General features: G+C 37.1%; 1 protein-coding gene across 1 annotated transcript; it reads left to right on the forward strand.

Moving 5' to 3' along the window:
• Positions 1 to 9,690: 9,690 nt before the first annotated feature.
• Positions 9,691 to 26,286, forward strand: LOC139951520 (uncharacterized). Its single transcript, XM_071950451.1, has 4 exons — positions 9,691 to 9,810; positions 12,796 to 12,947; positions 21,689 to 21,814; positions 24,646 to 26,286. The coding sequence occupies exons 2-4, from the start codon at positions 12,812 to 12,814 to the stop codon at positions 24,648 to 24,650; spliced, it is 267 nt and encodes an 88-aa protein (XP_071806552.1). The 5' UTR covers positions 9,691 to 9,810; positions 12,796 to 12,811; the 3' UTR covers positions 24,651 to 26,286.
• The last annotated feature ends 1,392 nt before the right edge of the window (positions 26,287 to 27,678 follow it).

Genomic DNA, 27,678 nt, shown 5'->3' on the forward strand with positions numbered 1-27,678 from the left:
GTCTCTTGCGTCTTCACGTCTCCAGCAAGTCAACCAAAACGTACACAAATGAACCTTACCATAAACAACTTTTAAAAATGCTTTAAAATAACGGTCGAGTAATGTGAGTGGCTTCAGGGCGTGACGAACCCAACTTAACGTATCTACTTACTGAAGAGGTTTCATATTTGTAACTGACAAGTTCATACTTGTAATTTACAAGTGTAGCCTCTACTTGATTGTCGTTTTGGTTTGCGTGCGCGTGGAAAAGATAAGTAGCGTTCTCAAAACCGGATAAAATAATAAGGTTACTCAAGGTCGAAGCCGGTTAATAAAACTCAGTGTCTCGGTGAATGTTTTGACGTGTCGTCTATGATGGAATGAGGCCCAGCGTCAGCCTTTTAAAATCATGGACATCGTCTCATCAATGAGGTTGTTGCTGGCTTCGCTTCGCTGGTGAAGCATGCCTGCGACATCTGTGCTACTCCCTTACCCGTACTCTATTCAATGATCAACAGTGGAAACTAGACTATATAATAACGACATTTCTAGCTCGCCAAACTACGATTGACAATAAAAATAGACTGATAATGCCACCGGTACTCAAAGGCTGTACACATCCCAAACATGTCAGTTTCGTTTATATTTCCAGAGCTCGTCCTACTTAATTTAATAGCACACGGTAGTGAAAGGTTTTTACGTGGATAAGATTTAATAAGGTACTCTTACACATACTAAAGGTATTATCAGAAGAGTGGGGACGGCATAAGAAAGGAACACTGTCCTCTCACATTGGAATCATGACTGTGTTTTCACTTTTTGTTCGTGTGGTTAGTATATTAATGAAGAGTGATAAAGGCAGTTGACACTATTGGTAATTACTCAAAACAATTATTAGCATAAAACCTTACTTGGACGGGTAATTGAGAGCTGTTGATAGTACAAAACATTGTGAGAAACGGCTCCCTCTGAAGTAATGTAGTTTTCGAGAAAGAAGTAATTTTCCATGAATTTGATTTCGAGACCTCAGATTTAGAATTTTAGGTCTCGAAATCAAGCGTCTGGAAGCACACAACTTCGTGTGACAATGGTATTTTTTCTTTCATTATTATTGTCTTGCAACTTCGACCACGATTGAGCTCAAATTTTCACAGGTTTGTTTTTTCATGCATATGTTGAGATACAGCAAGTGAGAAGACTGGTCTTATACAATAACCAATAGTGTCCAGTGTCTTTAAGTTCAAGTGACAAGGGAAAGTGCCAATACTGATTGCAATTTAATGTATGCATTTTAGCCTACGATTCATTTACCGTGCAGGGTAATCCGAGTGGACCGTTCGTAGTTCTGTACGTAGGCATCATACCGATCAGGTACCCAGACTGAGTGTACATTGTACGAGGCCAGACTACACATTTTCTCTTCAAATATAGCGCCTCGATTGACGTCACGAACAGCGCCCTCTCGGGTCGGGGCCTACTCTTAAATTTGTAAACAAAATGAAAACTTATTTTGTAGAACCTTTAGTTAAGTGTTTATTCATATTCCACTCATCAAACACATATCTTAGTGACAAAAGCTTTATTTTGAAAAAATACCACTTCCAGGTGGCTTTAAATAGAGTAGGATTGAATACCTTCAGGTTATTTTTAAGTCCAGCATGTACACCTTTTGTCCTATGTTTTATACTATTCTACCTATTCTACTGTATTACTAGGCATTTTGCCATGTCTGTACGACCAAAGACAAAATGGATTTTCTTACATGATTCAATACGTTAAGTTTATTTTTAAGAACAGCATTGTATAAATTTTCTCTTCGTGTAATGCTTTATATATACTGTTCTACTTTTTAGCCTTTGAGAAAGACTCTGATAGGGTCTAAACGTCAGGCATTTAACTATTTTTTGCTGTTTTACTTCCTTTACTATTTTTGTACATGTCTTCTGTGTTGTCTGTAAAATCTATATACGAAGGGAATTGAATTGGAATTTAACTTTACATTATAGAGAAGGATTCATCAGATTATTTTTAAGATCAGCATGTATAGGCCCAATATTTTTGTATTTGTATAAACTGTTCCACCTGCTTTTAAAACCATTTTGTACAATCCCATGTCTTCTGCGTTGTATGTACATCTATATACAAAGGGAATTGAATTGGAATTCGACCTTACATTCCAGCAAATGATTCAATACCTTAAAGTCACCTGGAAATATATTTTTTTTCTTTCAAACATAAGAGTATATGCTTACGAACAATAAAACAATTTGTTTTAGTAATTGTTTGTCACGATTTATATGTTTAAAAAATATATAAAGTTGTTTGGGGGGCTGACTCCGCCTACCCCTTTTGTGACGTCAATCGAGGCAGACTTTGCCTGCAATGCGTATTGTAAACACACGTGCAAAGTACATGTACGTCCAAGTCGTTTTTGTTTTTTTTGAAATGTACAAACTCACGATTTGGTCCGTACATGTACTTTGCAATTGTGTTTACTCTACGCATTACAGGCAAAGTCTGCCTCGATTGACGTCACGAACAGCGCCCTCTCGGGTCGGGGTCTACTCTTAAATTTGTAAATAACATAAGAACTGATTTTTTTTTAAACCTTAGCTAACTGTTTATTCACATCCCACTCATCAAAACACATATTAGTGACAAAAGCTTTATTTTGAAAAAATACCACTTCCAGGTGACTTTAAGTTTATTTTAAAGATCAGCATGTATAGACCCTTACATTTGTATTTGTATTCTGTTTTACACTGTTCTGCCTTTTTAAAACCATTTCGTGTATGTCGTTTGCGTTCTCTATACAACCACAGACAAAGGGATTTGACATTACATTAAGTTTCAATATACCTTTTTATTAGTGTTATATTTCATACTGCTCACCTTTCTTTACAATATTTTTATTTTTTGCGTTGTCAGTATAACCACAAACAAAGGGATTTTGAGTCTGACTTTTCTCTACAAGGGCAATTACTTGATTTTGTCGATGGATTCGTCGGATTTCTGTCCACAGATTGAATCTTTCGTGACAATAAAGACAGGAATTAAAACCCAGCGAATCATAACCACAAATAGAATAATTTAATTGTAGAGAATGCCATTACCTTGGCTGAGAGGTGGCTAGTCGTGTTCACGCCAGAGCTAACAATGGCAAATATGCACGAACTAAAAATGGTCAATCTAATTGCGTTTTGATCACGAATCACTTTGTCCTCGCTCAACTAAAAAACAATAAAAAACATCAGAGTAATGATTGACAGCTCAATTAAACAAGATTACTGTTTGAAAAAATGTGACAATAACAACCATTTTGATGGAAAAATCACCGTATAATGACAATTTAAGTATTCTTTAAATGCCGATACTAACCTCAGCTAAACAAAAAGAACGATACAATCCAGTGTAATGATTGGCAGTTTTGTTAAACTGCTATTAAAGGGTCCATGTACTTTTTGTGGAAAAAAAAAACAATGTACACAGATTTTTACTAAACTTATACCGTTTGAAGATAATGATGGTAGAAAACCACCCTGAAAATGTTAGCTGCTCAGGTGGTTTAGTTTATGAGAAATTAGTAAAACAATGTCATGAAAATAATTTTCGTGTCAGTTATCATGAGACGAAAATATTTTAGCATTTAAAAACGTATGTTCATGACGCTGTTTTACTCATTGCTCAAAAACTACATCACCTCAGCATCTAATATTTTAAGGTACGCTTTCTACTATCATTTTCTTCAAACGGTGTAATAATGTAAATCTGTGTACATTGTGTTTTGTGTAATAAAAAGTACCCAAATCCTTTAAACAAGATTACTATTTGAAAAAAGGGGGGAAAATAACCATTTTCGTGGACTACAACGGCAAATTAAGTAGTTTTTAAATGCCACGACAGAGTTTAGCTAAAGAAAAATAAAACAATGCAAACCGGGGTAAAGATTGACAGTTCTTTTTTTAACAAGATTAGTGTTTGAAAAACGAATAATAACCGTTTTTATACAACAAAAATCAAAATGACAGTTCATGTACCATTTAAATGCCAAGACTGTTTCAAAGCTATCATTTCGTAATGTTCTATTGAATAAAAGACAAGTAGAGTATTGTTTGAAACGTCGAGTTAGGCCCAGCCGGCTCTTCTCAGAGCCGGCAGCAGCTGCACTCAAAACAGATTTAATTAAAGATTGTACCCTCAAGTTTAATAATGTTATGGAAAGTTAATTCTTATTGTTCACACCATGCAAAATGTCAACAATCACTTACAGAGTTTGTTCATTATTTGTTTGTATACTAATACCACATAATTGGTGGCTTCGATTATTGATCTCTTGAAACGAAGCTAATGTCTTTTGGCTGTCAAGCGCAGAGGAGTGTCAATATTGCGCCCTCATTGCTCAAAACGGAGATGACGTGTAAAATCAAAAGAATCATTAATATTATTTGACTGACATTGTTGTATATAAAACTCACCTAGACAGTACATAAGCAGCTGGATGTGAATGTCATGTTATTTACATCAATTTTTGTGTGAAGCCATATCGAGACAATGGTGGATATACAAAGCTTATTATGGTACACTGACTGTAGACTGGGTTCATGTCTTTATATCTGCAAGGATAAAGACAGGTACCTGCTACTCAGATCCAGTGATTCCATTGGATACAATGATATCATTAGGTAAACTTGCAGTGACATGATAGCTTCACAAAGATGCCCAAACAGTACACTCCTATCACGTACGCCATAGAACTTGACTGTGTTTCTCTATGTGAAATGAATATAGGTCAAAGGTGCATGTACACGCCGGCTGGAGGTCGGTCTCTTGCGTTATTCACGAGCCACGAAGTGTGACGTCAGCTTAGCTGGTACACCCAGAGTATAGTCTGAACTTCGGACGCAGCAAACTTTCACTGCGACCGAACCCTTGGTGGCAGCAAACCCACTCGTTGGTCTAGTCTCTTGCAATAATATAAACGGACCATTGAAACCATCGGTTTTTGCTTTCAACACTTGAACCCAATTTAAAGTCTGATGTAGATTGCTTTAAATTATCTATTCTTGTTGCAAGATTGCACAATATTGGTTCTCAAAATGTCCATCTGTTAAATAGCTTCGTTGTTTTCTTCGGGTTTGTTTGTCGTTTACAAAGATTGCTGAGTTCCATTAACTGTGTATTAGCAGTTGCTTCAGTGCTGTTCAGTAAAAAAACCTATCAGTTTTCATCGCCTTCCTGCAGCCATGGCGCATTGTTCTCTTGTTATCTAATTCGCGTTGTTTTTAATAATTTAGCCTAATTGGTATTATATTATTCTGACCCGGTAAGTGACAAAAATAAAACGGAATGTTTGAGACCAGGGCCCAATTTCATGGCTCTGCTTACCGCCTAATTCTGCGCTTACGATCGCGATTCTCCGCTTACGTGCAAGCGCCGAATTTCTGCGCTAGCCTTGTTAGCGTAGAATGCCTAGTAACGTGAAGTACGCACGCGCAGAAGCCCAAATTCGCCGCTAACCCGTGAAATACGCTTGCCGTAAGCACATAATTCCCTGCTTCCGTAAGCGCCGATTCTGTGCTTACGGTAAGCAGAGCCATGAAATTGGGCCCTGGTTTCATGGACTGGAGGATGGTGGTTCAAAAGAGGGCGCTACCAGAGGAAGTCTGTAGCAGTTCGCAGTGTTGGGGGGGGGGGGGGGCACAGAATCTCGCCGTAACAGACTGACGCCAGAAGCAGCCTAGTCCTGGTTTTAAAGTTCTTACTTTTTTATTATCGAAAAACGCACCAACAGAGGGCGTATCCTCAAGTCACCGTTAGTCGATGATGTTGTTTCTCAATGCAGTGACAGGCAGCGATTTGAAGAAAAAAAAACAGTTTTCGGGGAAGTGCCACCTTCTTTGATTATTTTTTGAAAGGGACGATTTCAGCACGGCGGTCTGGCGATAGTAATCGCGAAGGAGCAAACTCAGGCAACAACACAACGTCTTTTAACCAATACTGAAATTTTAGACGCAGAATTTAGTGGGGCACTTAGCACAAGTTTTAAAAATAATGCTTTGTGAATACCCACAAAGAAATAACCTGTAAGTTAATTGAGTGTTACGTTTGTACTTTTGTGAATTATTGAGCAGTTTCGTGAATGACCCCAGTTGTTCTTTGACTGATGACTCTTTTTATTTCATGTTCATAAAGCTTCACGTGCGTCCTAAAGCTTAATTGGAAACTTCAAATTCACACTTCCAGGGATCAGAGCTAGGTTCTTTTTTGATAGAAATGCGAGGCGACATCATACAGCCATAGCATGGAGGTTGTCATAAGCCATCTTTTGTCGGAAGATATTATTGAACGGTCAAAGTACCCAAATCACGCTCTATATCTACTACTATTTGGTGTGAACCGTGAACCGATAGCTATAACCTTTAAAGTCACCTGGAAGTGTTATTTTTCCAAAATAAAGCTTTTGCCACTAATATATGTGTTTTGATGAGTGGAATGTGAATAAACAGTTAACTAAGGTTTTAAAAAATCAGTTCTTATGTTATTTACAAATTTAAGAGTAGACCCCGACCCGAGAGGGCGCTGTTCGTGACGTCAATCGAGGCAGACTTTGCCTGTAATGCGTAGAGTAAACACAATTGCAAAGTACATACGGACCAAGTCGTGAGTTTGTACGTTTCAAAAAAAGATTTGTTTGGGTTTTTTTCCGGCAATGCCGACCAGGTGTATTGCTGCTGAATGCAGAAAAACACTTTTTGAAACGTACCCACTCACGACTTGGACGTACATGTACTTTGCACGCGTGTTTACTATACGCATTGCAGGCAAAGTCTGCCTCGATTGACGTCACAAAAGGGGTAGGCGGAGTCAGCCCTCAAACAACTTTATATATTTTTTAAACATATAACTCGTGACAAACAATTACTAAAAAAATGTTTTATTGTTCGTAAGCATATAGTCTTATGTTTGAAAGAAAGAAAAATTCTATTTCCAGGTGACTTTAATAAAGGAAGGGGGCAGATACGTATTTATATGACGTACGACCAGCTTAGTAAATACCAATAATAAGGGACCCTTGTGGTCCTCGTCGAATGACGTCGAAGATCTCTGCAAATTTATACACTGGGTGTGATTGAGTATGGTTTGCAACATGTGTCTTCGAACTGGCCACCTACGTCATAACCTTTTGCCACATCTTCGCCATGCAACTACACTTGTACAATTCAAGAAACTACTTAAGACTCTTTTAAACCGAAAAAGACTGTTTTATTTTACTTTACGTTGGAACATCTTGAGTTTGGCCTTTGTTGTACGAACTGCTGTATGAACATCTTAGCAAATTTTCATGCCCGCCCTACTAATCACTGTAGTGTTTGAAACTGTGTATATTTAGATGGCTGATTTCTAGACCTCAAGTTCTAAATCTGAGGTCTCGAAATCAAATTCGTGGAAAATTACGTGTTTCTCTAAAACTATGGCACTTCAGAGGGAGCTGTTTCTCACAATGTTTTATACCATCAACCTCTCCCCATTACTCGTCACCGCAAGTAAGGTTTTATGCCAATAATTATTTTGAGTAATTACCAATAGTGTCCACTGCCTTTAAGTGGAAAGAAAATCAAAGGGTAGGCGAGAAGTCTGCACTAACCACTAAGAGTCTGCACTAACCACTAAGATGTTTTTCTTTCCCGTGTTATAATCGACTCTGTGGCCGTTGTCTGCCAGCATTACGCATCTATTTCATAACCCTGAGCTCATCTTAACTCCGTTACTTCAAAAAGCAGAGGCAATCGGGGCTAAGAAAGAGACAGCATTGTTTGACTTAGCCAGTAGCTGTAGAAATGTCAACACTTAGTGGTTACTCGATACCACTACGGTGACACAACGCACGATTGAGATGCATGAAATTTGGGTCAACATGCTCGCTCTGCAGTGATGTTTACAAACTTGATAAAGCTGGCTAATTTGAAGGTTAAGTGGATAGGTCGATAGGGGGTGTGACGTGATAGATTTTAAACTCAAGAGTCGAAGTTTTCGATTGGGTTAGGAAAGGATTCCAATAATGTATCTTATTTTAGCTCAATATGGCACAATGTTATGTGGCATAATTATGTTCACATTATAATTGTCTCTTTTTAAAGTTTAAAACAGGAGTGTATGGTTAAGTGGGTTGGTCGATAGAGGGGTGTGACGTATGTAAAACTCAGAAGTCGAAGTTTTCGAACGAGTTAGGACAGGATTTTTAAGTATTTATTGTTTATTTTAGCTCATTATGACACAATGTTTTGTGGCAGATATTCACGAATCTGTTTTTAAGTAAAATAAAAGGAAATTTGCTTTGAATAGCTATAAACTGTATAAAAAAAAAAATAAAAAAAAAATGAGATATTAAAATTGACACCATAGATGTTGTCCCACCAAAACAAAGAGAACCAAAATTAATACTAATAACGGTGTTACAAATTATTAAAAAAAAAAAAAAATCATTTAAGTGGATATTATTTTATACAAACAAATTAAGCAAAACAGCTTTTGGACGCAACCCCGAGGGGTGTGGTTGGAAGGTTGATAGGATGTTAATGGTGTTTTCTATCTAAGTGCGTTGTTCACCCGCCCTGGTTGTTAATTTCCAAAGTAATTATGTTCTGTTAATTTTTTTTATTATCAACTCTCAATATGTACTTAAGGTTGCATAACAAACAAATTGTAAAAACGTTGTTTTGTGCTATGTTTGCTGTATGCATTATACATTTCACTTTACTTTCATTTTATCAATTAACATTGTTATTGTTATAAAGTAAAACCAATTAATTTATATTTTAAAGGGTCCCTGCTCTGTATAATAAGCTTGGGTCTTTTCCTGGCAGGTGCCCTCCTCGTATTACCCTTTCTTCTTTTATGTTTTATGATTATTTATTGTGATATTTGGAAACAAAAAACAAACAAACAAACAAACAAAGTTGATAACTTGATTTGCCTAATTTAATTTAAAAAAATATATAAATAAAAAAGTATGGATCTAATAGAGTAGACAAAATAGCAGTTTTATTATTAAGCCAATAACTAACGGATGCAAAACATAATGGAATGTTAAATATAAAACTAAAAATAAAAATTAGAACAATATTTAAAACACAAACAAAAAAAACAATCTTGTAAGTTTAAATAATTATGAAAATAAACTGCGAAAGGTTTACGGGGAAGTTCGTGTCTTCGTTTCGAAAATGCGCCATTGTTTTAAGTGTAGGCCTGGTTTACATTTGTACCCAGACTGATAAAATGCTTCTTTCAAAACACTTATTTATTTTATTAATATCAAATCCAATGAAATACTTTCGGAAGTAACCACCTTCTTTACACATACACCTCAGATTGTTTTGTAGCCAGCTCCATACCTTACTACTCCAAAGAAACCCTTTCGGGTTTGAAGAACTATATAATTTATTTCCTCCATATATTTTAAATTTACGTACATTGTCCTTAATACAACTGATTCATTACCACTTCCGAAATGAAACTACCAAACATTTTCATTAAAAAGGACACAGGGTACAGCTACCTCTAAACCCATTACAAACTAGAGATAAATTATGAGAGCTTCATAAATAACCCAAATCGGTGACTTTTGGCCGGTTGCATCGAAGCTCATAAATATTCCATTCTCGAAAAAGGCAAATGAAAAACAAAATCTTTCGGAGAGTCTAGTTTCTGGAACACATGCAGTCTCAACAGGTCTCTGTAGCCGTGGTACTTCACAATCAACGGGACGCTCACTAACAGCGGCACGGACGTCTTGGGAAAGTAGACCGGACCACACAAATATTTTCAACAAAAGTAAGTTCGAAATTGCTCTTAAAATTATTAAGGACGGAATACTCTGGTTTCGATTATCTTGTAGTCATAAGCAACGCCGATTAATTGAATTGTGTTGGTGGTAATTTTGATTAGGCAAAACAAGCTCGATCAATTATAATTACAAACACCAATCAACAGTACTGTGTTGATTGTATGATTTAGTTTTGTTCCCAAAACGGAACGAAATCATACCTTGGGAAAGTTACAGCAATAACAAAGCTTAAAACTTACAATCTAGCTTGGAGGGATAGAAAGAACTAATTATTATCAAATTAAACTTGGATTTCCTTTAATTTAAACGCGGTGAATGTATGTACACAAATAATAGTTGCTTTATCACTATATTTCATAAGGAGAATAACATGTGTCCTTGACAGATAATATACTATTGTGTAACGTTGACCAATGGTATATACTTTTCAACACATTAAACATTTGGACAAAAACGAATGGGGTTGATTTCCGCTTTAACGATAGTAAAGAATAGGTTTTGTTGTTGCTAACTGCTTAATGCAAAAGTCACGTATTGGTATTGTTCAAAACCGAATCAGAATAATTTATGTGGACGTTCTTGAGTTATTTTTCACTTAGCGTCCAGCACATAAATCTGACATAATGTATACCATCCATAACGATAATGACCGTAGCTAAGAAAAAAGAGGTTCATATAAATTATGGTGCGTAGTCCAATCATGATATAAATCTCACTTTTGTTCGGACTAAATATCGGGTTCTAAAAAATAAAAAAAAATAAATAATAAAAATTGTTTGTTTGTCCCCCTTCTTTCTGATGAAAAACAGTAACTTTCTCATTTCCACCCTTTTTTTAAACCCAATATCTGCCCAACTTCGCTTTAAACAATCTTGCTCCAATACTGCCAAACGCGGTATACTATTAACGAAGTATGACATTAATTTACAATTTCAGCGTTATTGCTTGCTTATGAAACGCTTAGACACTGGACACTAATGGTAATTGTCAAAGACTAGTCTTCACAGTTGGCGTATCTCAGCATATGCATGAAATAACAAACCTGTGAAAATTGGAGCTCAATCGGTCGTCGAAGTTGCGAGATAATAATGAATGAAAAAACACCATTTTCACTCAAAGTTGTGTGCTTTCTGAAGCTTGATTTCGAGACCTCAAATTCTAAACTTGAGGTCTCGAAATCAAATTCGTGGAAAATTACTTCTTTCTCGAAAACTACGTCACTTCAGAGGGAGCTGTTTCTCGCAATGTTTTATACTATCAACCTCTCCCCATTACTCGTAATCAAGACAAGTTTTATGATGATAGTTATTTTGAGCAATTACCAATAGTGTCCACTGCCTTGTTTTTACATCGAAATACATATTATTTCCATTAATTCCTTAATCTATCCGGTTTTGAGGCAAAGTAACAACTGATTCTTAAGATGCTTTACTATTGCCTCTAGTACCGATTGGACGGCTTAAAGATTAACCTACTTTGTTTGAAATTATTTATTCATAAAACAACAAATTGAATTCGCGGTCACGTGCCAAACTGAGCAATTGAACGAGTGGTATGCCTATATAATTTTCGAGAATGTAGTTTCGACTATTGCAGCCCTTTATCAAGAATAATTTAAAAACTTGTTCACACACGAGCGTGCACAATAAAACATACAAATAAAGTTCTCTGAACAAATATTTTACAAAATTACAGAAAAAGTGACGAAAACACAACTATTGTGTTAGGCCATAAAAAATATGCAATAGCGATGTACGAGGTAGACATTCACTGTGCACAAACAATGTGAATGTCAAATGTCAAATACCGCAAAAGTAACATTGATATTCGCTGTAAAACCTATGTGAATGTCCAATGTCCAATATTGAAAAAGCAACATTGATATTTCGTTGTACAAACGTATGTTAATGTCCAATGTCCAATATTGAAAAAGCAACATTGATATTTCGCTGTACAAACGTATGTTAATGTCCAATATCCAATATCAAACTTACTTTAATGTCATTCACACACCGCGATTAATATAATTATTACAAAGCAATTAGTATTCAGTCCGAGCATTTTCAACGTCTCCAGCCCGAAGCATCGTTTGCATGAGTTAGTAAAGTGTACGGATTAGAAAATCCTTTGCACGCGTTACGAAGTGGATATACGTGCTTCTTGAACTAACTTGAGTGCATGTTTAATTATTTTTTTCCAAAACTTATGTGCCGTTCGTTGGCCTGACGGTCCAGCTCACACGGGTAAATGCTCATTATTGTAGAAGTCAAATTATTTTTCTCCAGTGTTTCTGGGCCCAATTTTATGAAACCGGTTAAAGCCAGTGGACACTATTGGTAAATGTCAAAGACCAGTCTTCTCACTTGCTGTATCTCAACATATGCATAAAATAACAAACCTGTAAACATTTGAGCTCGATTGGTCGTCGGAGTTGCGAGACAACTATGAAAGAAAAAAAAACACTCGTCACACGAAGTTGTGTGCTTTCAGATGATTGATTTCGAGACCTCAAATTCTAAACTTGAGGTCTCGAAATCAAATTCGTGGAAAATTACTTCTTTCTCGAAAACTATACTCCACTCCAGAGGGAGCCGTTTCTCACAATGTTTTATACTACCAACCTCTCCCCATTACTCGTTACCACGTAAGGTTTTATGCTAATAAATATTTTTAGAAATTACTAATATTGTCCACTGCCTTTTAGCATGTAAGTTTGTTTCACATAACTAGGGAAAGTAAAGTATACAGTGCTAACATAAACACCAGTGTGAGGGTAAAACCAAAGTATGTGTTATATTGGGTTTTTTATGGGTTTTTTTAACACACCTATTTTGTGTTAGCACTGTATAATCAGTATTTACCCAAGCTCTTTGAAAACAGTCTTAGGCATATTACTCGGTTGGGATTCGAACCCACGACGTTTTTAATGTTACTTATAATAATATGTTATAACGGTTGTTCCTTTTTTCTAGCATTTCGACAACCACTATGAGGCTCACACGGACTGTTGTCATGTTATTTCTGATGGCATCTATTTTAATACACGCCATCTGCTGTGATGAACTCACAGATAGTATTGCAAGAGATGGACGATCTCTCGCTGCGAGACTCTCACAAGATGCAGGTTTGTTTGTTTTGTTTGTTTGTTTTTTATTTCCAAATATCACAATACATAATCATTAAACATACAAGAAAAAACGGTAGAATACAATGAAATAAACGAAGCATCATTGAAAAATACCACAATGAAAAAGGGAAAGTTACAAGTAACGTTTACTACAAACCGAAATAAAAATCATAGATGTTAACTTTTCATCGGGGATAAAGAAGTTTAATTTTGGTTTATAGAAACAGGTAGGTTCTTATATTTCCCCCGATGCCTATTATTGTATTTAGATATTTATTTTCATTTTGGTTTTTAACCATATTATTACACCGATGTGTGTCAGCATGTGTACTCAGTACTTACCCGAGTTCTGTGAGAAAAAAAAATCACAGGCATATTACTCGGGCGAGATTCCAACACATGGCCTTGGAATTCTAGAGCAGTGTCTTATTGGAATTATAGAGCAGTGTCTTATTGAGTATACTTATTGAGTACACTTATTGCTGATACACATCGGTGTATGGTAAAAAAAAAAAAAGCTATGATTTTTTTTCCTGTTTGTAATAATAGTTACTTGGCACGTTCCCTTTTTCATTGTGACATTTTTTAATGATTCTTCGTTTATTTTCCTTCATTTTTATTTGTATAAAATAAGTTAATCTTCTCTTCAGTCTTCGTTAATATTTGTTTGTTAATGCCACTTTTTAGTTCATTAATTTACACTTAGCAGAGTGTGCGTTCGAATCCCGGTCATGAAGTTCGTGCCAATAAGCAAGGCACTTAACCGTAACTTATTGCTTCATATAAAGTTGGGAATGTATTCTGCTCCACCATCCATACTCTTATTGGATGATAACCATGCTTACATCCTTAATCCTGATTAGCGCTTTTTCACATTATACACCCACGCACAGACCTAACTATCCATTGATACTATCTGGTTAGATGCCTCCCGACCATACCATCTCGGAATAGGTGTCGTTTTAAATGTATACATGTGAATAAAAATATTTCTATCAGTATTCTCGTTTATTATTGCTTCTTTTGTTGTATAGTGTCTCGCATGGTCGATTTTTGAGCAATGTATTTTAATTTTGTTGCTAGTTTTATTTTATTACAACTATTTTCCCGTATTAATCATTATTTATTTGTAATTCTTAGCCTGTCCGATAACTTTTATTTGTCAAGTACTGTTATATTAAAATGAGAAAGATATTAAAACACCCTTGTCACGCGAAGTTGTGTGTTTTCAGATGCTTGATTTCGAGACCTCAAATTCTAAATTTATGAGGTCTCGAAATCATATTCGTGGAAAATTACCTCTTTCTCGAAAACTACGTCACCTCAGAGGGAGCCGTTACTCACAATGTTTTACACTATCAACCTCTCCCCATTACTCATAATCAAGAAAGGTTTTATGACAATAATTATTTTGAGGAATTATCAATAGTGTCCACTGCCATTAAGGACTTTAATTATGGTCATCATGTTATAACTCTTTGATCATTACATGCGGGAACTGTACATTTTCCTCATCAGGATAGCCTTCTTCATGTATTTTTTATATTTTGTTCACGTGTAATAATTGAGCTTGTGGAGATAAATAAACTAATAAGAATACTGCCGTCTATTTCACAAAACTCTTCCTAACTTAAGACCAATCATGGGACTTAGGACGAGTCCCAACCCTGCACTGTGGCATGCAGACCTTAAGATTAATCCACTCGAGATAAGACGAGTCCTAACTCTTTGTGAAGTCGACGATTTGTCAACACCCGGGAAGGGGGGGGGGGGGGGCTCCAGCTGCCATTTTCTGAAAGGATGAATCTACTTGTATATCCGATTTTGATTTGCCCGGAACGTGACTTCATAACAGTTCACCGCGGTCTCGTATACGGAGGTCTGGTGTATTTATTGGGTTAGCAAAGACCTCTACTTGACGGTTACAAAAGCTTTTGATTTTTTTTTCTAAGTCAAGATTGCAAGAAAAATACAGAACTGGAGAAATTATTCACACATAAAAGGTGTTTGGAGGGAGGAAGACGATTGGAGATGCGCATAATCATTTTTGGGTGTACTTGGTTGCAGAGGTTATATATGGGTTGGTTCGAGGTTGAATCATCTAGGCTGATGCTACACTGTAAAAAAATTGGGTAAAAAAATGCCCAACTTTTTACCCATTTAAGGGCGAATAGTGAACTCCTCCAACTTTTGGGCAAAGTTTTACCCATCAAAGTTGGGCGCTCTGATTGCCAAATAATTGGGTAATATTTCATCATCAATAGTTGGGTATATTTTGGTAACCAACAGTTGGGTAATTTTTTGTTTACCCATTTTCTGGGTATTTAATAATTATCAATTACCCACTTATTGGGCGGTGATTTTATTCATGATCTAGTTAAAGTGTTTAACCTTTTTCGGTGTTATCCAATAAATGGTGAATGTATTTAACCCTTTGATTTACAGTTTCTCCTGTGATACGTCATACAACCAGGCATATAAAATATATTTTCCACGATGGCAAACGGTGGTGAGTTGTGACCTTGGCATCTCTCTCAAAATCGTGAGGGTGCTCAGTGGTTTGTAGATGCTTTGGAAGGTTAGTTTTTAACTAAATACAGTTTGTTTCCTGTTCAGTTGTTGTACACAGTCGTGACAGTTGCAGCGCAAGCAATGCAGTGATAGTTCCATGCATGTATTTCATACACAAAGCAACACAACAACCACGCATACATGGCACAACCGGCGTTGCACATAATGGCATGATAAAACTGAAACTATCACAGTAGTGTCAATGTGTTGCTCGCTCTGCAATTGTCACGACTATGTACGACTGAATAGAAAACACAACTTCATATTTAGTTAAAAACTCACCTTCAAATTGGATCTATATCCACTGGACAACCCCGCTCGTCACAGCCACTCTTCCACTCGCCATGTTGGAAAATATCTTTGTTGTACTGTTTAAAGCCCAACTTTTTGGCAACTCTTTAATCGTAGTGCGCATGATCGGACGATTTTGACCAACTAATGTGCATAACTTTAACCAACAATCGAGATTAATTAAAATTACCAAAAAGTTGCCCATTAAATAAGCAAAAGTGTAACCAACAGTTATGATGAATTCAGATTACGAAATATTTTCCCAACACTTGCCCAACTTTTGTTCCGCTTTTTAAACAAAGAATGGGCAAACAAAATGTTTGCCCAACAAGACCAATTATTTGTTTTGTTGGGCAATTATCGACCAATAATTGTTCAAGTTACTTTGCCCAACAATGATTTGACCAACGTTTTTGCAGTGTATGGTAGAAGGCTTTGAGATTAATCGCCCAAGTACTAGTCGATTCGTTGATCTGATCATTTTAAAACGCCATAAAATGTTTATGACTACAGGACACCAACATTAAATCATAGAGAGGTCGTTCACACGCCGTACTAAAGTTGGTCTAAGTCCACTTAGACCGGTTCGGGTTCAACTTTTGTGCGTGTGAACGCAAATAAAGTTAGACCGGATCGGGTTTAAACCCCAAAACTTAAACCGTCCAGCGAGGCGGTCTAAGTCTAAACCGGTTCGGGTTTATCTTTTAACACTGCGTGTGGACAGAATGACATCCGGTTTTAACTCACAACGGACGACCCATTGTGTGGTTCAATGCACACGCCCGGGACCCGGAGTGCTTGTATACGGTTTCTGTTGCCTCTGATGCTGAAAAGCACCGAGTATTTATATTACTTTCTTGCCGCTTACCGAGTTGGCGAAACCCTCTCGATCGGTGTATGCAGTTTAACACAGGCCCACGCCCGAGATTTATTAAATTCTGAAACAAAATGTTATTTTCCAAGCTTTTTTTGTTGAGTGTCCTACAATAAATTGAAACTGTTTTCCATGCGTATACTACGAGCGCAGCGAAGAAGCATATTTTGTAATGCTTCTCACATGTACAGCGCTGCCATCCCATAGTGATCACTCTCTGATATCCCATAGTTATCATCACCGATCCCGTGGATGTGCCTTTCTATTGCCGTCACCGTTACTAGCGTGCTGTACTTTCAATCTAGGAGAATGAACTGCAGTGGGCGCGAGGCTGTGTGTAGGGGAAATTCCCTACGCCAGCAATATCACCACGTTGTTGGGAAGTTGGGAAAATACTGCAAAGTACATGTATTTACGTAACTTGCACGTGTGTAGTTGTGTTTATGAACGAATCGGAATAAAAATCGCGGCACCAGCTTTTGAGAGATCGCAACTTCCAATCGATTGAAGTACAAACTAAAAGTATTTATTAAATTGGAAACAGTGGTATAAAACAAAACACAAAAATGAAACGTGTTCTGTTTCATGGAATATGGACAATATTTTGGTGAGTTTTCTCGGCGGTTTGTATCAGTATTTTGTTTGTTTAAAAAAATAATTTCGAGTCGTGTTCATGTTTGTTTTAAGTGCCCATATCCTCCCAACGGTAAAACTGTTACCGCGTTCGATTGAGCTATTTGTATCCAATAATTATGCCCTGTCTGATCATCCAGGACATGGGGATCTCGGCATACTCGGTGCGTGAATCTGATGAATAAAACCGGATGTTAGAGCAACGGGGTCGCGTCTACTTTGACCTCTTAAAACCGAAGATAAATCGGATCGGGTTTAACTCTGTGCTGTCTGAACGCAATGGGTTTTTATTTTTACGACAACCCCCCGCTGCTCGTAAAAGTTAGACCGGTTCGGGTCTAAGTTAGTACGCTGTCTGAATAAACAAGCCCGGAGCGCATTTCCTGCCGCTGAGCGGTGTGAAAATTCCCAGAGTGCATTGCGACACCGCGTCCCCACCAACCAAAATGGCAGCGTACGGTAAGGAAGACTTTGTGTACAGTGGCTTCGAAGATTACGATTTTAGTGATTTTAGCGACTTCTCTGACGATGAAAATGTACAAGAGAACAACGAAAGTGTAGCTTCGGGTTCCGAGATTGAAGATGAAGGGCTTTATCATTGCGTGTGCGGTGGTCCAATGACCAAAGAAATGATTGGCTGTGACGGCGAAAACTGCGCCGTTGAATGGTGGCATTACGAATGCGCCGGGTTAACGAAAGAAACAGTGCCCGAGGAGGATTGGTTCTGCCCCCGCTGCCGCCCTACTACATGTCCTGGTCCTGATGTAGAAGGTAAAATGTTTAAAACAAAATGTATCTATGGTTTCTCTATGATTCCTCAAAACAACAATATATTAATTTGTTTTTAGCTGAAAGTGAAATACTGACGTTCTAAGATTGCGCATGACTTCTGATGCCAATAGATTCTCGTGTAGCGCATTCTATGGATTTGCGCAATCCCCTGTCCTGACTCTATGATTAAATTTAGTATCGTGGTCGTATTTTGATAATTGGATTGAGGCTATTAATTTATACTCAATTGCAAAGTTTGTATATGGGTCGGTTCGATGTTTGATAGTCCTGGCTAGTGTTGTGGTAGAATGCTTTGAGATTGATCATCGGTTTGTTGATCAGCTTCTTGAGAGTTGTTGCCTGCCATAATGTTATTAAAGGAACATTACAAAATTGGATTTGGCTAACAAAACCGTTGCTGATAATGTAAGCACTTTATGTAATCCACCATTTACGTAAACTGACAAACCTGTAGATGTTTGAGATCGATAGGCCATCTGGGTCACTAGAGAATAGTAAAAAACCGATTACAAATTTTGCATTGTATCGATCCAAATTTTTTTTAAATAAAACGCTCACTGAACGATAAACTCCAAACGCGAAGTTAGATTATTTATTTCTCATCAAATATGACATTTTCAGACAGAAATGTTTCAAGGGATGTGTTCAACTATCATCATCATTAGACCGTGTAAGTTTTATGTAAATCTGTGATCTTCACGATGTTTGTTTCTTACGAATTCTGTAACGTTCCTTTAAGTACGAAATAATTATTGCATTTCCCCCAAATACTGCAGGTAATGACATCATTAATTAAGTGGTAACATTCAAATTAGGCTTTTGGCTTATTATTTGATACCAATCAAGAAGTCATATAATTATGAAAATTGGACACCGATATAAAATTTGGTTTCGTCATCGTATTTTAATAATTGGATTGAGGGTACTTCATACATGCTCCAAAGAAATGAAAGGACTGTTCACCAGGGATTCAGTATGCAGTAGAGGAAGACATTGGAATTATCTGGTATTGCATCCATGAACCTGATTAGCAAGTGTGAGCTGATAGCCCAAATAAACTGGTCCGGCCCCATTAACGATTTTAAACTTAAGAGAGCACTCGCGGTACATTGCTCCTAATAGGAACCCACCTAGGGCGCTCCAACATCACAGCCCATGTAACGTCTTCACCGAGCCCAGTTCTGGCATGTTGTTTGTTGCCCAACCAAGTTATTTATTTACAGTAATTCTCTCTAGGAACGCCTGCTGAACAGGCCTCGTACATGTACATGATAATTGAAAAGTATAACATTAATGGTGCAACAGTTGCATCTAAGGCCGTGTCCGAAACGGCGACTTCGGCTACAGCTACGGCTAGATTGCGCGCGTCTGCTATTCTTCAACACTGGTAGACGCGCTGATCTAGACGTAGCTGTAGCCGAAGTCATCGTTTCGGACACGGCCTAAGGTTCTGAATAACTACATTCGGTAATTCAAGTGTACACAATAATGCAGGACCTTATACACGTTGAAACATCAATAGACTCCATGCAATAAGAAATGACAGGAATGTTTCACATTATAGATAAACCCATAAGCCATGGGCGGTTGTATTGTGAGGCAATGTAATTAATTTCAAGTGAGAAGTTAAAGTCATTGGACACTTTCGGTAAACAGTATTGTCCAAGTGAAAATTTAGGCTCAATCAGTCATCGGAGTCAGAGAAAATTACGGGAAACCCCACCCTTGTTTCCGCAAGTTTCGCCGTGTCATGACATGTGTTTAAAATAAATCCGTAAAACTCGATATCGAGAATTGATTTTTTTTTTTTTTTTGTAAGTAAAGCATTTCGTGCAATAATATTCTGTTCCGCAAGTGTCCTATGGCTTTTAAATGCGCACTAGTTAGAAGTTCAAAGCTTAGCAGAGCCTTTCTGGAAGGTTGAACAATTATAAAACAAAAACTGTGACGTTCAATAAAGATTCCAACGACACGACAAGACCTCGAGCCAGATCATTTGAAAACCACGGTTCCAACAGAAGTCATGAATGTTTGAATCGCATTAAAAACTCAACTTCACACATTTTCCTCTCTCTCTTTTCTGGCAGTCGCCTACGGCACATTGTCATACGACTTGATACCTTAATTAATAGATAATGTAACACACAACATAGGAGGGAATGAAATCTCATAGGTGTGAGACTCCCTCAGCGATTTGAGGGGTGGGGGGGGGGTCATTGCCTCGCCTTAGCAATACCTTCCCACTCAATCCATGGGGATTTAAATACTAAACACCGTAAGCATCAGTGATTACGAGTAGGTCGAAGCGAAAGTCGCTGAAAATCACACTGGGCGATGTTGAGATTAGAACGGGTAGTTTATGGGAAGAGTGAAGCATTTCAATTTGAGGCTACTTTTCATTTGAATGAAGTGTCAACGTTAATAATCTGGCTGAGAATTTCTGTTGATCCATGTTTGAGCTATAATGTTGAGCTATAATGTCGCTGACACAAAATGTAATGAAAACGTTCATTCTCTCTAGAAGTAATAGCTCTGCCAGAATGTTTTAGTACCTGACCGTATAGACGGGTGTATTATAATTTATAGTCGACGCACGGTTGTGTACTTTGAGTTTATGTACTTTTTCCACTACATCCTTCTTACGCCCACTTTCAACTCGGCTTATTGCCTTTATATCAAAGTAATTTAAATACACAAAGTATACATTAAAGGCAGTAGACACTATTAGTCATTACTCAAAATAAATATTATCATAAAACCTTACTTGAGTACGAGTAATGGGGAGAGGTTCATAGTATAAAACATTGAGAGAAACAGCTCCCTCTGAAGTGACGTAGTTTTCGAGAAGTAATTTTCCACGAATTTGATTTGATCCATGTTTGAACTATAATGTTTCGCTGACAGAAAATGTAATGAAAACGTTCATTCTCTCTAGAAGTAACAGGTCTGCCAGGATATTTTAGTACCTGCCCGTAATGTGAATTATAGTCAACCCCTTGGTTGTGTACTTTGAGTTATGTACTTTTTTCCATTACACCTTTTTACACCTAAACCTTCAACTTTAACAACTCTGCTTGCGGCCTTTAGTTCAAAGTAATTTACAGGCACAAAGTATACATTAAGTTATTTGAACCGCTCGGTTTTTTGTTTTATTCACAGCACATAATGTGAAAATTTCAGTTCAAAAGGTGGCAGAGTTTTTAATGGTTTCTTTCGAAAATACGGGAGTCATTTAGTAATGTCGTGTCTGTTTATCCCAAACGTTCAATTAATAATTTGTTTGATTATGATGTTAAAAAGGTGGTTCAAGTAACATTGTACTATTTTCTATGTTTACCATTGCTAGTAACGAGTTCCGGTTTACATCTTCTTCTTTTCCGGGAGTCTTAGGCCGTGTCCGAAACGGCGACTTCGGCTACAGTTACGGCTAGATCGCGCGTGTCTGCCTATTCTTCAATACTAGATTTGATTTTATTTCTTTGTTTGGGGGGGGGGGCTGCAGAAGCTACATTGTGTTTTACTTTAACCTTTCATTTGCTGATGTTTCGACATGTTTTTTGTTTCTTTCTATCGGCAGATAAGTGGAAAGTGTGTTTCGTATCGACAGCCTTTGTCTGTTTTTGTGGGAAGTTAACAAAACTACAAGCGTGTTACAACCCCAAGGAGTTCAAGTACGTTCATGAGCGACCGCCATTTTTCAGAGGTATTTCTAGGGACAGACTTGCCTTTAAGCAGTCGCTTCAGGGTGTTCATTTGCATACACAATTGGTTTTTACAAAACACTTCACTACAAAAGGCTTTCCTTCCTGTGAAGATCTGGAACAGCCTATATTTCAGACATTACTACCCAGGGCATGGAGTCATTTAAATGTAGAGTAAATAAATACATTAAGTAACGTCGTGTTTTACGGCAATTATGATTGCAGTGTGATGCTAGTTGTTGTGTCTCTCCACTTTCTAGTGAGTGAGGCATAGTCGAACAACCATTATTTCCTTTGTTTTCTGCTTGAATTTTATCGTAGGATGGTCTGTTGAAATGAGCACTTAGATATCCCTAAGGAATATTATGGTTTTTTTTCACGGGGTACTCCTTAAAGACACTGGACACTAGTGGTTATTGTCAAGACCAGTCTTCTCACTTGCTGTATCTCAACATATGCATAAAATAACAAACATGTGAAAATTTGAGCTCAATTGGTCGTCGAAGTTGCGAGATAATAATGAAAGAAAAAAACACCCTTGTCACACGAAGTTGTGTGCGTTTAGATGGTTGATTTCGATACCTCAAATTCTAAATCTGAGGTCTCGAAATCAAATTCGTGGAAAATTACTTCTTTCTTGATAACTATATGTCACTTCAGAGGGAGCCGTTTCTCACAATGTTTTATACACTCAACCTCTCCCCGTCACCAAGTAAGGTTTTATACTAATAATTATTTTGAGTAATTGCCAATAGTGTCCACTGCCTTAAAAAAAATAATAATAATAATAACAAAGTAAATAACATGACCTTTGAAGGCAACATAACTGAAAATAAATTATTTCAAAAAGTGAGCATAAACGTTACCATAGCCATTTCGCCCTATGCACTTAAAGACAGTGGACACTATTGGTAATTGTCAAAGACCAGTCTTCTCACTTGGTGTATGTCAACATATGCATGAAATAACAAACCGGTGAAAACTTGAGCTCCATCGGTCGTCGAAGTTGCGCGATAATAATGAAAAAAAAAAAACACCCTTGTCACACGAAGTTGTGTGCGTTTAGATGGTTGATTTCGAGACCTCAAGTTCTAAACTTGAGGTCTCGAAATCAAATTCGTGGAAAATTACTTCTTTCTCGAAAACTACGTCACTTCAGAGGGAGCCGTTTCTCACAATGATTTATACTATCAACCTCTCCCCATTACTCGTTACCAAGTGAGGTTTTATGCTAATAATTATTTTTAGTAATTACCAATAGTGTCCACTGCCTTTAAGTTTAAATAAAAAATCTTGTTACTGTTTATTTCTTCTTGTGGGAAAGGGGTTATTCATTTCATTCGTTAACCTGTAAAGGAATCGGAGATCATTTTGAGATCAAGATGTTTATAGATGTTTATATGTTTAAATTCTCGCTCACGAAATACCTCCAATGTAAGTTTAAATTTTGTGATGCACTCCTTTTCAAAATAAAATAACCCCTTTCAAAGTTAAATTAAAACAAATTGTTGTTATTTAATCCATAACCTCACAATATAATTATTTTCCTGAAAAGCTCGATATTAAATCACTTAATGATGGTTTGGAAAAGAAAAATTGTCATATCAGCATTCAATCTTGGTCTCCTCTCCCACGGGATAGTCCAAATTGAATTGACTATACTGGTGCAAAAACACTAGCCCCTCACCCGTGACAATTACTCTATTCTTGACCAGTAAGTTTGAAACGCTCTTGAGTGGAAGCTAACCAAGAAAACTGCGGTCAAAAACAAGGAGGGGGAAGGGGAAGAGAGACCGTCTTGGAATTATTTATTAGGTAATAAGAATTTATATCCAGTCATAGGAAGAACAAAAAAGAGTCGGCTGACTGTTTCTGGCACCAGGGGACTATGTAATTGATCCATATACCCCAGTGAATCCCCACTCAGTCTTTTTGAGTAAATATGAATAAGGTGCTGATTATACACGGACGCCCGTCCAGCTTATTTTTGTTGGTTATGACCAAGACGGGACTTTGTTGACTCCAGACAGTGGAATGAAACTAAAAACCTTCTCAGACCAACCCCAACAGAAGGAGGGAAAGAGGTTTTCTGAGGCACTTGATTGGTTGTCTCGAGGGACGGGATTGTTTTTTGGAAAATTTGATTGAACTTAAACAACTCCCTATAGAAAAATGAATTCACTGGAAATTATTCATATAGTATTGAATGTCTCGAATATCGTGAAAATATGTGAGTGGAAAATAAAGATTATTTACGATGAGATGACGTCATGTGGGCCTTGTTGTAACAAGTAGATTAAAACATGTCTGAAAGTATTCTGTATATATTGTTTAGACCTTTTTATTTGTCATAGCCCAAGTTGTTACCAACCGAGGTTGGACAATTACAAAAAGCCAATAATGTGAACATACAAACAAACAAACAAACAAAAATATATATGAAGAGCGTTTTGGCCCAGTCAGCTTCCTCCTGTTATTTTATATTCGTGCTGTTGTGTTAATTTCACCCCCATTGTGTCTATTGTAACTGGGGATTGGGGATGTACCCCCCTCCCTAAATAACACATTGTGTATCTTTAATTTTATAAATAGTTTCGTTATATTTGTTTCCTTCCTCATCGTTTTCCCCCACCACCTTCCGTAAAATTGTGTGTGTGTGTTTTTTATGAGTGGTCTAACATTTTGCCCAGTCAGCTTTTGTTGCGCTTTCATTTGGTTTATTACGGGGGGAAAAAATACTTTTCCATGAATAACACCTTTTTTTAACTTTAAACAATTTTGCTTTCATTTTTTTCTTCCCCCTCCTGTTTCACCGCCTTCCTATTCTCTACAGGCTAAAGATGGCAGAGTTAGGTCGATGATGACGATCTCACAATTAATACCAGTGGGAAATATATTTTCAACTCTTCAGCAAGGAACACGAGGACAAGCTTGAGAGCAAACTGTCACATTCTGGAAAAACATCCCGGAAAGCCCGTCATAATTGAAATTACTGTTCAAACACCGTGGGGGCTACTCAACCAAATCCCCGTAGCCTTCGCCCTCGCGATAACCGCATCTTTTCGTAAATCTGGTCGTTGTTGAATAACAGACCAAGCGGTACTGGGGACATAAGCATCATAACAAACAGCCATAGCATCTACTTGGGTATCATAAATGCATTTTATTGAATGTTAAAGGTGCGGTACATCTTTTGTTTTCTAAGAGGAACTTTTATTTCAAATTCCTAGTTTGCAATAACTATAAATATATTTCAACATTTGTCATACAATTCTTACGCAAGCCTTGGGAGGGAACACCTATTATTAATAGTTGAAATTCACTGTCTTGTGCTTTCTCCATTATGGCATAACGAAAATAGTAAGCCTTGTGGTGCAAAGTTATTGTTTCAGATGGAAATAATCTATCTTGTATAGTTTCCATATTTTATGAAAGTAAGCCAAGACACTGGATTGTCATGGAATAACATCTGTAATTCAATTTACCGTTAAATATAACACTAATTAGAAAACAAAGACTAGGGAAGAATAACTGTGCAATATAACTTTTTGGTCCCATTCCTATTATTTTCTTTGAAACAATAAAGTATAATACTTTAATCTCTGACAGTTAAAAGCGCAAGTTTAAACAGGACTGTAATTACTTTGTCACTTCAATAAGTAATAACAGTTCTGAAAAAAATACACACCAGTAGTTCAATAAGTGCTATTTTGTGATGCAATAAACATTACATGTCAAACTTATTTAAGTTGTTTCAGGTTTAAACAAAGACAGTTTACTGGATCTAAACTTGGACCAACTCCCTTCGGATTAACGTACTGGCGCTCTACCAACAGAGCTATTCAACAGGCGGTCTTGCTTTGAGTCATTATCAAGGCTGCCAGTCAGAAGCCATTATTTTAATTGTTACCCGCCGTGCGTGGAGCTTGGGATAACACCCAAGCTTACAATGCAACCTAGGATTCTGAGTGGCACCGTCTGCACAATAATCCCGGGGTCGTTGATTCGGGTCCAGCTCCATTCATTTTGCCTTTGTTCAAACAAAAAGAAACGACTCACCAAGGCAATTTTCCTAGTGGTTTGTTAAACAAAAAAATTATTACATCCTTCAAAATAGATGTTAAAATTAATATTTTGCACGGATAAAGAATATGAATTTTGGTTTACCCGTATACGCTGATGTGTGTTAGCACTGTATACTCAGAACTTACCCGAGTTTTGTGAAGAAAAAAAAAATAACAGGCATATTACTCGGTTGGGAATCGAACACACGACCTTTGTAAATGCATAATATTATCAGTAAGTAGACAAATTGCGGCAAATAAAAAGGTGGTACTAGTTCAGGTAGAGCCTACCTACGCAAAAATAATAAGAAAATAGAAAAAACTAGTATTATTATTACAAATATGACGATGTTTTGAATGTTGTGTCAGGCACAGATTCCTTTACATTATGTGAAAAACAAATAGGTCAATAAATCGATAAATACTGTGAAATATTTGTGATGTCTCCTTCAGAGTTTGTGTTGAAGTTACGACCTGTGGTTCGAAATGTCAAATTGCAAGATTGCACTGACTAAGTTGCGCAAACTGTGCTGACTTAATAACAAACGGAAAAGGTTATATTGGGAAATTAGTGCTTCGTTACTTAGCCCCAAAACAGACCTCGTGTCACATGGATTTTACGTGATGTTGCATGGCGTTGTCAGGACAACCACGTCCCAGCAAAAGATCAAGGAGCAGATTGAGCGGTTTGGCACCGTACTACTGCTAAATGTAGCAGTTGGCTCTAATTTGCATGGGTGTCTACGTCAAGGATCAAGACGATTGCCTTTTTATTGCACAAACATGAAAAACCCAACTTAAAGACACTGGACACCTTTGGTTATTGTCAAAGACCAGTCTTCTCACTTTTTGTATCTCGACATAGGCCTATATGCATAAAGTAACAAACCTGTGAAATTGAGCTTAGTTGGTCGTCGAAGTTGTGAGATAACTATGAAAGAACAAATACCATTGTCAAACGAAGTTGTGTTCTTTCAGATGCTTTCAGGACCTCAAAATCTAATCCTGGGGTCTGAAAATAAAATTTGTAGAAAACTACTTATTTTTCTCTCGAAAACTACTTCCTTTCAGGGAGCCGTTTATCACAATGTTTTATTATATAAACCAATCCCCATAACTCGTTACCAATATTAAGATTTTGTGCTAATAATTAGTTTGAGTAATTACCAATAGTTTCCACTGCCTTTAAATCAATCTGAATACAGTTCAAAGTTTTCATTGGGGGTTTCTTAGGTTTTGTTGGCTTAGACAGTTGAGTGCAGGTCGAGTAAAGGTCACCATTGATGCTTCGGGCTTATCTAAACATGAATGTCACTTTCTCCTATCACAAACAAATATTGGTTGAAATATTCAAAACTAACAATGTCACAATTCATTATAGGCAGTGGACACTATTGGTAATTACTCAAAATAATTATTAGCATAAAACCTTTCTTGGTGACGAGTAATGGGGAGAGGTTGATGGTATAAAATATTGTGAGAAACGGCTCCCTCTGAAGTGCCATAGTTTTCGAGAAAGAAGTATTTTTCCACGAATTTGATTTCGAAATCAACCATCTAAACGCACACAACTTCGTGTGACAAGGGTGTTTTCTTCTTCTATTATTACCTCGCAACTTTGATGACCGATTGAGCTCAAATTTTCACAGGTTTGTTATTTTATGCATTATGTTGTGATACACTAACTGTGAAGGCTAGTCTTTTACAATTACCAACAGTGTCCACTGCCTTTAGTTTACGAGGTGGGTGATTTGGCCTCAGTCTAGTGTGACCAACTTTCTATTGTTTTGTAGACCAAGGCA

This window comes from Asterias amurensis, chromosome 19 (assembly GCF_032118995.1).
Source record: "Asterias amurensis chromosome 19, ASM3211899v1".
Classification (NCBI taxonomy): domain Eukaryota; kingdom Metazoa; phylum Echinodermata; class Asteroidea; order Forcipulatida; family Asteriidae; genus Asterias; species Asterias amurensis.